At 45.3% G+C, this 14,992-nt stretch overlaps 1 protein-coding gene across 1 annotated transcript in view; it reads left to right on the top strand.

Moving 5' to 3' along the window:
* The window catches only part of usp53a (ubiquitin specific peptidase 53a), a 31,078-nt gene extending 22,805 nt beyond the window's left edge, over window positions 1-8,273 (top strand). The window contains 3 exon segments of the mRNA XM_079757950.1: window positions 5,189-5,255; window positions 5,369-6,060; window positions 6,194-8,273. Of these exon segments, the coding sequence (XP_079614076.1) occupies window positions 5,189-5,255; window positions 5,369-6,060; window positions 6,194-6,267 (833 nt within the window). The 3' untranslated portion in view covers window positions 6,268-8,273.
* Window positions 8,274-14,992: the final 6,719 nt, after the last annotated feature.

Genomic DNA, 14,992 nt, shown 5'->3' with positions numbered 1-14,992 from the left:
GGAGACTGTTTTATGGTGTTTATTTTGGTGCTGTGTAATATTTGATTTACATTTGTGAGTTCCAAGCTACTAGGGAGGGGAAGATAACTGGAATAGGTTAAATTATCACACGCCCATCGTCTTGGCCATGATTTTGGCCTGGCATGGTCCTCAGCCTGACTTATTTTTTTAGTGTATATCGTTTGTTAGCAGCTGCCGGTAAAAGGCTTCAACAGACTCTGGGTCTGAGGACCACTTGGCTGAGGTTCAGTTGTGGTCGCTGGTGTGGGCCGGCCTTCCTGGGAAGCCTGGGATGACTCTACACACAAACTTTCTCTCTCACAGACGCACACGGACCGACAGACACACAGACAGAAATAGATATAGACACACACCTACAAAGACACTCACGCATCCACATAGACACACGCACGCGCGTGCACATAGACACACGCACGCACGTGCACATAGACACACACACCTACAAAGACACACACGCATCCACATAGACACACGCACGCACATAGAAACAAGCGCGCACATAGACACACGCACACTATCATAATATGGATATTTAAAGTTGCGTAATTCATTTGGTTTTTTGTGTTGGCAACCTGACCTGCTTGATAAAAAGCCATGCCAACCTCGGTTGCCCGTTCCAAAACCCTGTTTTCTCAGCATGTTTCCTCCTTGCATCTCCAGTGAATGTAAAACGCAGGTAACCCAGAAGAAGGAAGACTACATGGGTTCATAGCAGGGAGTTTAAGGTAGCGGGTTACCTCCAAAGCCGTTGAGCCCTGTCCCTCCAATATATTCGGGGCCTGCGGCCAGCTTCCCTCTACTATTGCTAGTCCGTCTTATCCCTAGCCGACTGTACTTTAGTGAACCTTGTATCTTCCCCCTTCCCCACCTCTAAAAAACTCAAAAGGCTAAAACATGTCTTTACTGCAAGTCCAGGCATTTTGGTGTGGGACTTTGAGTCTGTAACTCAGGAACTTAATAATAATAATAATACATTTTATTTATACCGCACTTTACATTAACTCAATGACCTCAAAGTGCTACAACGCACATTCAAAGATAAATACAACATAAAAGACTAACTAGATTAAAAAGAATAATAACAGAGAAAAAAGAGAACCATTTAAAATAGCAGTTTAGCCAAAGGCTTTTCTACAAAGATGGCTTTTTAGGCCTTTTCTAAAAGAATCCACAGTCTGTGGGGCCCTCCGAGGGTCAGGGAGGGCGTTCTACAGACTGGGGGCAGCTGAGCCGAAGGCGCGGTCGCCCACAACTTGTCTGATTATGCGGCTAGGCAGAGGCGGGCTGCCGTCTCCAATCCGGAGTCCAGAACACGGACCCAGTTGCCCCGGAGCGACCGGAATGATCCACTGGATGAACCGCCAACATCCTTTAAACCTTTCATCAACTTGTAGAACACTCTTCTCCCATACTCCTCCTCATGTATAGACGTTTAGTTTCTCCATGAAGTCAGCAAAACATTACCTTATCCCATCATTCGAGTGTATTAGTGATGGGTAGTTTCTTGCACCTTGGGGCCCTTTCCTTAGTGTCTGTGTGTGTGTGGGGGGGGGGGCTCTTGTTCTGCCTGTAAAGTGAGTGGGTTGTGCTTAGCAAGCCTGCGATGTGTTAACGCCCCAGGATAAGAGGACATTAAGACAGAGGGTCGCTGTTGGATCATATTAACACACGAGATGATAGAAGTGAGGGTGAAAGGGGGATTCAAGAGGGATTCAAGATGATGGTACTGGCATACAAGGCAGTCGATGGAACTGCCCCTGCCTACCTCCAAGCATTAGTAAAGCCACACACCCCAGCTCGATCCCTCCGCTCAACTACCTCAGCTGGACGTCTGGTACCGCCATCGCTAAGAGCAAGCAAAGGTCGATCAGCAAAGTCACAACTTTTCTCTGTTTTGGGACCTCAGTGGTGGAACGAGCTCCCTACCGATGTCAGGATCGCAGAGTCGCTCACCAGCTTCCGCAAAAGACTCAAAATTCACCTGTTCAGAGTTCACCTCGACTCTGCATAGAAACCAATGCACAGCCACCATTGAATGTTGTACGTCCTGGCACTTGTACATTGCACTTATTCAAGGTACTTAATTGTGTAGCATCTACAGTAGCTGCTATCATTGCTTTACACGGGGAATGGGTTAGCCTGATTGTAATACTTGCACTTGGTTCTATAAACATCTTTACTGTACCGACAGCGATATATTGTTTCACTTCTTATGACAAATGTACTTACTGTGACAAATGCACTTATTGTAAGTCGCTTTTGATAAAAGCGTCTGCTAAATGCCCTAAATGTAAATGTAAATGTAAGAAAGGATGAGGAAGAGCAGACTAAGACATGTGGACGACTTGAGTTCCTTCTGAAGGGAATCGACCCATGACCTCACTCCTCCAGCCCCTCTAGCCAATAGGCAGTGAGCACAACTTTGGGACGTGTTCATGACAAAACAAATCAAAAAGTTGTCCTCCAATATGTCTGGAAACATGACGGTCTAGGACTGGGACGAGCCAGACAGAACATGTGTCTAGGTTTCATCTTACTTTTGTGCCCGATTTTTTTTTTTTTTTAAAGTTGCCGTAATCTGTTTACGGTAATCTGGTGTAATCTAAAATCCAGACTCATCCGTCTGCAAAACCCAACTATATTCAGCCGCAAGTTAATAATTGATGTTGTTGGAATATTATTCAAAGTGCGCACGCTTTGACGCCCTGCCTGAGTTTGTGTTTTTTCCTTCCGTGCATAACCGCACGGAAGTGAATAGTAAATATGCCACAACATGCATTTTAATGATGAGAGGAGTAACAAATGTCTTCTCTGTAGAGTTAAAATAAACCTTAAAAGTACAGGAACAGGTTGTCTCGGCGGTGCGTCGACATCAACATCTAAGTGCTGTCAAAAGGTTCCCACTGAACGGATCGTGGTTCGTGAGGAGGCTGCTTCCTCGTGTCAAATGAAAGACCGACTCCAGCATCAATAATTGAAATGGTGTCAAGTGGCTTGTTTATCCTCCCCACCACTTCCGCCACAAGCAGACGTGACCTCAGCAGCCCAGACAGACAGATGTGACTGTGTGTGTGAGGAGATGATGACTGGATCGGTGTGTGTGTGTGTGTGTGGAGGGGATGACTGGAACGGTTGTGTGTGTGTGTGTGTGTGTGTGCGCATGTGTGCTTCTGTCTGTGTGTGTGTGTGTGTGTGTGTGTGTGTGTGTGCTTCTGTCTGCCTGCGTGTGTGTGTGTGTGTGCCTATGTCTGTCTGTGTGCGTGGATGTGTGTGTCCGCCTGTGTGTGTGTGTGTGTGTGTTTGTGTGTGTGTGTGTGTGTGTGTGTATTTGTATGTGTGTATTTTGACTCTGGAATGGCGTCAGGCGTGGACACATCTGTGGTTTCATCCCCTAGACCTCTATCTGCATTCCCCCAGGCTGAATACATGAATATATATATGTGTGCATGAACACAGGGACCACTCACCACAAAGCCTTTTCATATATAGATATTTATGTAATTTTTCTAACCCGTCTGAGGTCTTGCAGGCATTTCTTTCAAAGTGCTGACTCTGAATACGCACACGCTGGCATCCAAAATGGAACCGGAGACAAATTAAGCAGAGTTGCATTAACTTTGAATGAATACGTGGAGTTATTTTTCACTCCACAAGAGTCCGACTCTTGAATGCCTGGTCATATTTCTACGTGAATAACTGCCGGTTGCTCGGATGTGTTTCCGGGGTGCGTGCGTTTATACAGATGGGCGTCAAATGTGCTCAGGGAGTTCGTTCACTAGCGTAATGGCCTCCTGATGTCAGAGACCCGTGTGCAAATGGAGAAACGGGAGCTCTATACAAGTTAATGTCTCACTGGGAATCGTTCCCCGGGCTGGTCCACTGGGCAAACGATAACGACTCTGACGTGTTCGGTCTTTCTGTTTTGTTTTGTGATACTGCATCTTCTAATAACGAAAAGGAGAAATTGGTTAATAATGGGAGGTAAATAAATTGTTAGATAACGTTTTTATGTACATAGGAACAGGAAATCACTACGTTTGGCCACTCCGATAAAACTGCCCAATCTTTGGTTTTCATCACAGCTTTTTGCAGAAGTGCAGCAAAAACGCATTCCAGTGATTTTTTTACAGCATTACGCTGTTTAGTCGCTTATCAACGGGAGCAAAACAAACGCTGCCACATTGGGGGAGTTATCAGCTTAACCATGCAGCAGTGCTGGGGGAGGGGGGGGGGGAGACGGAGTCCCTAGTCCCACCCTCCAGTGTAATTGCGCGCCAGCACAAAGGATTTAGCTGCTTAATGCTCACAGTGGGGGCGTCCTACGGCTAAAATAGTGGTGTGTGTGAGCGTGTTTTGACAGACTGACAGGCCACAGATGTTACTCCGAGTTCCTTACTGGTCCCAGAGCTCTGATGCTTTCCTCTGATTGGGCGTTGTGAATCAAACCCATCCAGTTCGCTGACCGACTTATCTTAATTGTTTAATCAGATGACATACACCTTGCAATTTTCTTCCCTCTTAAAATTGTACAACATTGTCCAGTTATTTCAATCTACAAACAAAAGTGTCTTCGATAATGAGAACGGGACATGGACTAAAGGGACATAGTAGGGAATTCCACCCCAAAATCAATGTGGGGGCTGCCCCCACCCCCCCATTTGTTTACACGCATCCTTTCCTTTCCCTCTCTGTAGCGTTGGCCGCTAACTCTATCGTTGGCAGAGTGAGCGCAAAGCTAACCGGGGCCAGAACATCGACACAGCTTCCCTTCCGGGGGTAGCCCTCTCTGTGTGGCAGGGTCAGCCAGCGACGGAACACGGAGAGCCACAGGGCACTCTGCTCTCGACTGGCTGCCGCACCGCCACTGTCTGTGTACCGGCGGAAGCCCCCACACTGACCCCTGCTAGATTATCTAACATGTTTCGGAGAGGGGGGGGGGAGAGAGAGGGAGAGGGCACGCAGCAGTAGCCTTGCTCAGATATAAACCCATCATGACAGATGTTAAGCCAGTTTATTTGTTTATTTATTCCCGGCAATTTATTTCTTTATTGACGGGCCGTGGCCGACGGGCTGGTGTCTGTCTGGCCGGGGACTGACCGCTGTGGCGGTTGTTATTATCCGTGTTGTCTCCGGTTTAATGCCGTAACGCTTCCCGTCTGTCCTCTAGGTGACCGTGGACGGAAACCCGCGGGTCTCAAGGATCCCGATCCCGTGTCCACTCCGTACTTGCAAAGGTTAGAATAAAAATGAAAATCGCAATCGGAGTCGGAAGGTGTCTTTTTGTGATTTTTTTTTAAAATGACCGGTCACTACGAGTTGGTAAAAGTGAACGAACCGTAATCCACAGGAACAGAGCCTTCCGCTACAATCCGGGCCGCCTGGAGAAGATCAGAAGCCCGGACAGCGACCGGGAGGAGAACGTGGACGGCAGCCCGGAGCCCCCCCGCCTGGCCAAGACCAGCAGCTCGGAGTGGAACAGCTCCGACGACCTCGCCGGCCCCTTCTCCGAGCAGGACGACCCCCTGCCTCCGCCGCCGCTGCCCCCCAAGGACTTCGTCCGCTGGCCCAGCGACTTCCCGGGCCTCGGCGGCGACGCGGGCCGACGCCTGGGCTCCCCGTCCCCGGCGCCCCCGCCCTTACTGTCCACCGCGCACTCCACCTTCCGCCGCTGGATGGAGGCCACGCCCGACCACAAGCTCTCGTCCGACTCCAGCTCGGCGGGCTCCAAGTCGGTGTCCTCGGACCAGGAGCGCAACGACCTCTCGGCCAGCGACAGCGAGAAGGGGTTCTCCGGGGACGGGGACGCCGCCGCCGCCGCGCCGCCGAGCGACGTGAAGCTCCCCACCACCTACTTCTCAGTGGACGGTTGCATGACGGACACGTACCGGGCCAAGTACCACCGCCGGCCCCCCCTGCACGCCGTGAAGGAGGCCCGGGGGGAGCAGCAGGCGTCGTCGGGGGAGAGCGACGCCCAGACGCGCCGGCTGCCCGCCCCGGATAGGCGAGTGCCGGAGCCTGGGAGAGGGAGGTCGGAGCTGGGTAAATATTCCGAGAAATGCACACTTGAGAAATTCCGAAAAATGTCATAAATGCGTTCTTGTGCTCGCCGTTAGCTTGTATCGAATTGCTTTTGAGGTGTTGTACTTAAGCTGTGAATTTTTTCTGATTCTAGGTTATTCTACGGCTAAAAGTGCTGCGAGGTGGAACCCGGTGACTCCCAAACTCGATGAACACGGGTTCCTCTGAGCTCCTCTCAGTCGGAGACGCAAACTGTGCAGAAGAGCAATGATGAATCTGTGATTATTATTTTTTTAATCCTCCGATTAAAGGGGAGACGTCGACATGCTTAAACGACTCATCTTCCCGTTGCACAGAAAATCCGAAGCGCCAAAGAAATCGATTCCCGAAAAACGACGTTGAAAGAATGTTACGAGCACCAGTTCCTCCTCATTGCTTTGTAAATACAACCTTAACATCCCCTGAAGCGTTTGGAAGCCATAACACACCAAACTGTGTTAGCACAGTGCTTACGTCACTCATAGCTCATCCTCTTAATGCCATTGCATTTTCAAATGTGTTATTAAGTTGCGAGTGGTCTTCTTTAATCGTGTTTTCCTCCATGTTCTTAGAAGGCATTCCAGTGCTGTAAGTACACTCATTAGCAGAGGGGTTGAAGAGTGATAGATTTGTATCTTAGAATGTCGCCATGTTGCAAGTTAAGCTAGATAACGGCATACCGTCTTATCCCAAAGAGCCTTCTTCATGCCTTGCAATAATTACTTTGGTGAGTTGTGTTTTATTTTCTTTTTCAAATTTACGGAAATAATTGGTTAGAAAAAAACAAAAACGGTGGAATTTGTTTTTGGTACATGACTTTGCTATGTGACTGCGTGACTTTTAAGCACTTTTTGAGCTGAATAATTGTGGATGGCCTTTTCTCTGGGGGGATTCTGAACTGAGAGAGCGGAGATCCCGTGTGTTTATGAATAGTAGACTCATTTGAAAGTCATATTAACAAATCCTCACCAGCGGGAGTAAACGGGGATAAATAAATTATAACTCGCGCTCTGCCTCCACGAGGTTCAAAGCCCCCAAAGCGGGCAGCGGTTAAACCAACAGGAGCTTCGGGAAAACCAACTGCACCTGAAACGGTTCTGGGCGTGTCTCACCAGGGGACATCTCACAACACAGGATCTGTACCAGAATGTCTTAGTATAAAAAAACAGCCACTTAACTCCCCCTCCCCTTAACTCCCCTTCCCTTAAGAGGTTTACGGCACGACTTAAACCGAGAATATGAACCCGTGTTTCCATTCATTCTACCTTTTGCTCAATCGGAAGCTTGTGAATCATTGGCCTGGAATGTGATGGAAGTAAATAAATCCTAATGCTGTTGTTTTCATTTTGTTTAAGGTTCTGTTTTTTTGCATATTTGTCATGTTTTCAAGATGGCAGGAGATTGTTGTGGGTTAAATTGCACATGTATAGGATACGAGCAGGACTAAGACGGCGCGCCGTTGGAGGGCGAGAATGTGTGGTGTTGTTTTGTTGGTGAACAGGTATCTGGCTAATGCTCTTTCTGCACACAGCCCAATCCCCTTCTCTCTCTCTCTCTCTCTCTCTCTCTCTCTCTCTCTCTCTCTCTCTCTCTCTCTCTCTCTCTCTCTCTCTCTCTCTCTCTCTCTCTCTCTCTCTCTCTCTCTCTCTCTGTACCTCTCTTTATCTCTCTCTGTAATTACCTCTCTCGCGCTTTCTCTCCAAGCTGCAGAGTCAAACATCCCTATAGATTTGATGTGTAACATAATGCTGCATTCCACTTTATTTTATGTACTATGTCTAAACACTCCCTTCCAATACTCCTTAACTTTTTTTTATAGGTCCTTTTATGGGCAAAAGTAGCAGTGCTGTCACTGTATTAATGCCTTTTACTATCAATCCACGTTGGCTAAGAGTGTAGACGTTTTTGAGCATGTCTTTGGGAATTGAAATGCTTATTTTTAACAGATTATTTTTGCTTGGTCCCATTCCTGAATATTCATCCTCTACTTGGTAAATTGCTGGAGATGTCTTTTACAGTGTTTCGATGGTATCAACTGTTTTGTACATTTTGGACAGTTAACTGCACAGTGCCTTTTGTACTTTTCTATGTTCTCGACCATTTGAAATACAATTATGTATAAAATTCTTTGATTTTCAGGATTGTTTTGTAACAAGATATTTCGTTTGTATTAATTATTAAACCATTTTATTTAAGCAGTGGTCAGTCATTTTGGGTCTCCACCGATGCATAGCGCATTACTGCCTCCTGTAGGACATTTGACTAAACTGCAACTTTGGCCTTTCGCATAATAAAGAGATGAAGAACCTGTTCAGATGGCTCGCCTACGGTGCAGTTTCCAATGCAGAATCTATAATTGATCCTTTTTCTTTAAGATTATAAATCTAAAACAAAATGTTTTAGAGGTTTCAATATAGAAATATTAACATCTCTATACCTCTCTCTACCCCGTTCTCAATAACTTAACTTTTCAGTGAACAGCCCCTGACCTATGGGGTCATCAAAGCTAACTCCCCATCATCCCGTTCACCTCTATGAACGGCCTGCCGTTTCACTTCTATAGCGTATAATGCTCTGCTTTCTTTGCATCTAGTATTAGCTATCATCATTACTTTAACTTAACTTTACTTAACTTAACATTCAGAAGTGAGAAGCCATCTGAATAAAAAAAAATCTATATTTAACAAACAAATATTTATATAGACATTTAGAGGTAAAACAGACTTCATGCTAATAGTAGATGTTATCAAAATATGGTATGAAGTAGATGTGAACACACTACGTAAAAGATATGTACAGTATAGAAAGTGGTGTAAATAACGGAATGTACAAAAGGCCAATCACAACCCCATGTCTCTAACTCAAAATTACTTACACTTTCCCTCCACCCATTTAACGTGTAGACTGCCAAGCGGGTTGGGGTCAGCGTCCACTGGTCTGAGTCACTGGGCCCTTCAACTAAATGGTTGTGACTTAAATGAATTGAGGGGCGATAGTAGTCATTAGTCTAATGTCTGTGGTAAATTATGTCCGTAGTGGAAGTATATCAGCTCTTGGACAAGTGTCCACACTTTATCTTCGCTGTTGTCTCGTTTAAGTGTGTGCGTGTGTGTCAAGAGTGTTTGCCTGTGTGTGTGTGTGTGTGTGTGTGTGTGTGTGTGTGTGTGTGTGTGTGTGTGTGTGTGTGTGTGTGTGTGTTCGGGCGTGCGTGCGTGTGTCCGTTTGTGTCAGAGTGTTTGCCTGTGTGTGTGTCTGTGTGCGTGCGTTTGTGTCAGTGTTTGCCTGTGTGTGTGTGTGTGTGCGCGCGCGCGTGTGCGTGCGCATGTGTGTGTCTGAAAGTGTTTACATCTTCATTCGTCAGCGTGGGGCCCCGTTCCTGTCAACGGGGGCTCCTCCTACGCATCTGGCTGACTTCATTAGGGGCCATCAGCTGAACTCTGCCGCACTGTCAGTGTGTCTGACTTCCCCCCCGCTCCCTCATTTACTCCTCCCACCTCCCATCCGCCTCCCTCGTTTCTCTCTCTCTGTCTTCATGTCATGCCTCTCTCTGTCACCATACCTCCATCTTCCACCCGGTTCTCTTTCTTCTTCTTCTTCTTCTTCTTCTTCTTCTTCTTCTTCTTCTTCTTCTTACCCTAAATTTACCCTTGCCCTTGCTGTCTTCGCTCTCATTACCCTAGTCAATTCCAGACCTCCGCTTCACTTATCTCTCGATTTTCTATAGCGTCTGCTGGTTAATGCATCGACCTTAACGTCTGGTTAACCAAGCGTTGGCCAAGAGAGTTTGTGTCAAATATTTCTTTATTGTTTTGTGTGACAGTTTTGTAAGTAAGGTTAACCATCATCCGAGTATCAATTCCATGGGCTTATCAATGAATGTCAAAACGCAAATTAATCGTTTAACTCATCTTTTAAGACAATTCAACCATTTTATGTTAGAATAAAATGACCAGAGAGGCTTCTTGTCTATGTCAACGTCATATTGCGCCCCATTTATTTATTTACGTCCCTGGACAAGCATCCGAGCGTCACCTGCCTGATAGTACACAGCTGAGACAGGCCAGCCAATCAGAGAGCTCGAGCCAGGGCAGCGGGAGTTTATTAGCGCGAGGACGGGTGGCGCTTTTCCTTTTCACTTTGTTACTTTAATTTGAGTAAATGTCAATACTCGCATGGTCCTTTAATTGCTAATTTATTGCTAATATAATATATGTTTATAAAGAGATATCTGAATCTATTCAACTTTGCCTCGACCAACGTGATTGTCGAAGAAAAATCGATTGAAAAGTCCGCCGAATGGGGAAACTAACCGAACTTCAGTAGGAACGGTGAGCTAGCTTATGTCGTCAGACGGTTGGTAATACACATATGTATATTATATATAAATATGTGTATTAGTATATATTGTTACCCAAAAAAAAAGCTTATTTTTGTCATTCATTTCCCCAAAGACGGTGTTGGCGAGTGTTGGCGCGTCGAGGTAAGGTGATGGGGTCACTAGATGACAGCCAGGGGAACAGCTGCGTGTGCATGCATGTGTGTGTGCGTGTGTGCGTGTGCGTGTGTGTGTGTCTGAAAGTGTTGAAAGCAGCCTTTAGAAAGACAGATATCAGTCTGTAAATAACGGTGGGCAGGTACCTCATATTGGCCATTTGATTTTGGTTTACATCTTTATCTAATCCTCTATCTATTATCTATCCGCAGGCAGAAAATAGTAAAAGAAAGCCAAGGAAGAACAGGAGGAGGAAGAATTACAGGTATATGAATCATCAGCTCAAAAGTGTATGATAAAGAAACACATTCAGGCATTCCGTCTTGCATCTTTCTCACTCACTCCCTCACACACACACACACACACACACACACACACACACACACACACGTTAAAAGGCCTAATATAATGAATAATGTATTCAAAGCAGTTCAGTGTATTCATGTTTGATGACCTCTGTAGAACATAGTGGTGCCAATGGGAGGAGACAGCGAATGGGAAGACTTGAGCTACAGGTAATATAAATATCACTTAATAAGTTTAGGATCAATACACAAATGCTGACATCATGTCTTCATGTATATTATTCTCTCTCTGTCAAGGAGTTTCATAATTCATTCAAATCCCTCTGTCTCCCTCTCTTTGCATGTTCTTCTAGGATAATAAAATCAAGCCGTTTCAAACGCCGGATGACGAAGGGAAAGGGAGGAAGAGACAAGACTTGCAGGTAATGGAGATTTACGTCAGTTTGAAAGAGTAGGATAAGTGAACATTCAGGCGAGATCTTTGGCTAATGGCATGCTTTCTTTTCAACACGCAATTTTATACTCAACACCATGAGCTGTTCATGAAGGCACTCAAATGGGTGATTGATACAACCGCTATGATGATGAAAATGCTCATCTTAGTTGTCTAGGCTACTAGGATATATTTAGTATGATAATGATGCTCATCTAAGGTACAATATAAATGTATGTTAATATTAAGAGTTGTCTGTCATGTCAGCTTTGTAGGTTTAGCTTAACAATAAAAAGAGCAGAATTAGTGGTCAAGATTAAAAGCTTTCAAAAAATAAGCTCTTGCTTGTCAATCGCTAATCTTGCCCACTTTCAACAATAACTATGCTCCCATGGACATGGTAAGTGTCCCTGATTAAAGCTACTAATTGCTTGGGCCATCATTGACTTTGTTTAATTGTGTTTTTGTTAGAATGTCCCAGACAGTGTTTACTTTGATCTTGGACTTACAATTGACAAGAAATGATTGACTAAAGTGCTCGTAAACCGACAGCCATCTGCTTACATTATTACATTGGATCGACTTCCTTTGCTTTGTTGGAAATGCACTCTTCACAACTTGTTTATGGGATAGATGGTTTTGCGTGCGGAAGGCCAATTCAGTCCCCCGGTTTGTTCAAAGGTTAGGTACAAACTGATTGTCGGATGAGGGACATAATGACTGGTGGTAAACAAAGCCGATTGCAAAAACTCAGTAAAAGGAGCCAACTTCTTTGCTCTTTTGTGTTGGGTTCTTGTGTTTGTCGTGATTAACTCTCCTCATGTTAGTTCAAAGGAATGGGTTACATACACTGATATTGCCCCTGGTAGCACTTTTCCATATGTCAGTGATTTATGGGCCTTGTACTTGAAGCAGAAAATGTGTTTGGCGCAAAGCCTTTTGTCAGGAAGCGAGTGTGAAATGAGAAAGTCAGTAAGTTCAGGGGAGATTGATAAATTGTGTCTTTGTGCTTCGCGCCGTTCTCATAACTTTTAGTTTAAATGTTAAAATACACCATCACACACCTTCACCTGCTTTATGCTTGGGCACCAGCCCGCTTCCAGCCCCCCCCCCCCCCCCTCCCTCTCTCGAGCAGAGAGAGGAGAGGTGGAGATGAGGTGGAGAGTGGTTTCTACACTCTTATGGGTGATATCGCTTTACGTACGATGTCAGCGGGGGGGTCAGAGGTCGCTGGCCCCCCCCCCCCCCCCCGAGTCTGAAAAAAAACAAAACGGAAACGTTCTAAAGAAAGCTGAAATGTATGCACTATTAGTTCTAAGTTCTAACTTTGACTTATTATTCTTATTCAAAGTGTTATATATTGACAAACAAGTGAACCCCCCGCCCCCCCGTTGTTTTGAAAGTCATTGTTGGTTGTATTTGGCTGAGTTTGCGCTTATCGTGAGGCCGGTTCTGTTGGATGGCGGACATACTGACGCTCGTACCCTGATGCAAACTGGTATAGGGTTTCCCAAGATACGTCAGCAGAAGGTCAAAGTTGACTAACCACTGATTATAGTCTGAAGCATGAGAAGAATTGCAGTTTATTATCCACATTATACGTATACGACACTGCAGCTCTTCTGAATGGAGTGATGTCGATTCCAAGTTGATTTTGAGATCCTAACATGGCACCAAACCCCAACACCACTTACATTGAGTCTCAGTGTAGTGGACTCCCTCTGTAGGTTTACACACGCTACTGCATGCATAGCCTCTTAGTGGCTGATGTCGGGACCTGCTCTGCGTTTTGATAAACTCATACTACCACACAATTGATTATGAAAGTAAAATAGGTTTGTTTGCCAGCGTTTAATGGCTGGCCCGGGTTGATGAAGATCCCCTGTGTAAAACACTGAAAAGGTAAATTATCAGCATAACACTGCTGTGTGGTATTGCGTTTAACGGATAGCACATCTCAATAGCAGTTTATGTAGTTTGAAAGTCGCTGTTTTTGTGAGAAAGATATTGGATTTTCAACTGATATTCACACTATGAATTACAGCGATCTGACGCGTCAAACTAAAGACACAATCTCTCTCTCTCTCTCTACTCTCTCTTCTTTCATTTGAAGCACCCACAGGCTTTTGTTATCCTTGTAGTCCTGACTAGACGGACAGGATAAGGGCTGGAAACCATGCTTTTCTTGGTGCAGTAAAAAGTATAAAAACCTCTTGTTCTTTTGGAGATTAGAAGAAAGAAAAATATAATAACTTGGAATGGTGCTGGATTCCCAAACATGTCAAGCTGCAATGAACAGGAAGTGACCTAGTAGGTGATGTGATTTATAGGGGTCAGAATAACCTGACCCTTTTTAAGATGTAATGTGGCACTCCTTCATGATGTGGACATGATTGGGGTGGTTAACCCTGCCCCTTTCCAGAAGGTTCTAGATGCCTCTTTGGATAGGGCTTTTATCCGGTGTGGCTAGTTTGGAAGAGTTAAGATATTGGTGAAGGTGGAAAGGAAAATATACATGATGAATATAAATGGTTTACCTATTAATCGGCGTTTGGTCTAGTAATACAACGTCAATGTAAAAAACAATATATATGTACCTCATATAATTGTTATGAGGTACACAACAGTAAGAAGGCAGGAAAGGGTGACGATGAATTTGAGACGCAAAGTCGCATTTCAGTCACCGACCACTAGGTGGCAGTGATGTATAGTGGTCCGAATTCCAACCTTGAGCGGCTCCGTGCCAATCTGCCCAGCTTCCCCTCATGATGCACCTCTCCTCCCACATGAAACCAAATCGCTGTAATGATTGCACGTCACTAGGAGGGATGAGTTGTCATTTATTTCAATAAACCAAAAACCCATGGAGGTGGTTGCCTTTATATTTATATTTTATTTGGAGGTGTGTCCACGCTTGCAAGGACACGAGTGAAGAATTGGGCACATTGTCCCTTGCGGTTCCGACGTGTGTGTGTGTGTGTGTGTGTGTATGTGGTGTGTGTGTGTGTGTGTGTGTGTGGGTAACGTTTCAGTGTGGGTCATGTTTCTGTGAGTCTGTGTGTGGGTCATGTTTCTATGAGTGTGTCTGTGTGCGACACGCTTTTCTGCTTATGTGTCACACGCATTGTGTGCATGTGTGTGTCAGGTTTGTGAGTGTGTGTTGTGTTGTCGTCCTCAAAGGCATAGTGACATGTGTCGCCCGGGTCATCTGTTCCATGAATCAGTCTCGAACAATCACCGTTGTAATTTACCCAACGCTGATTGATTCCTTGGCCACCTTATGATGGAAAAACGTCAGCCTACCTCACCTGATGTGCCCCTCTTACCGTCGTAAAGGGGTGGATGACTCGGATTTGAATCATTTGAGGACAGGGTAGAAGAACACACACTGAACTTTGAAACATTTGATCAAATGTATTAATTATGAATGAATGAATGACGAAATCCATTACCATGGACCCGCATTGGTAACGTGGCTGCCATCAGCACTTTAAGTGGCCACTGGTTAGAAAAGCGCTATATAAATGCTGTCCATTTACCGTCTATCTACTCCCATAGATGAGGGTCGTTGTTCTCCCTTCCATGACACCGTTAAACGTTGTCGGGATATGGAGTAGCTTTATAGGACACACACACACACACACACACACACACACACACACACACACACACACACACACACAC

This window comes from Pollachius pollachius, assembly GCF_949987615.1.
Source record: "Pollachius pollachius genome assembly, chromosome: 20".
In the NCBI taxonomy this organism is placed as follows: domain Eukaryota; kingdom Metazoa; phylum Chordata; class Actinopteri; order Gadiformes; family Gadidae; genus Pollachius; species Pollachius pollachius.
Note: the sequence above shows the minus strand (reverse complement) of the source record. Positions and strands in the feature narration are given on the sequence as shown.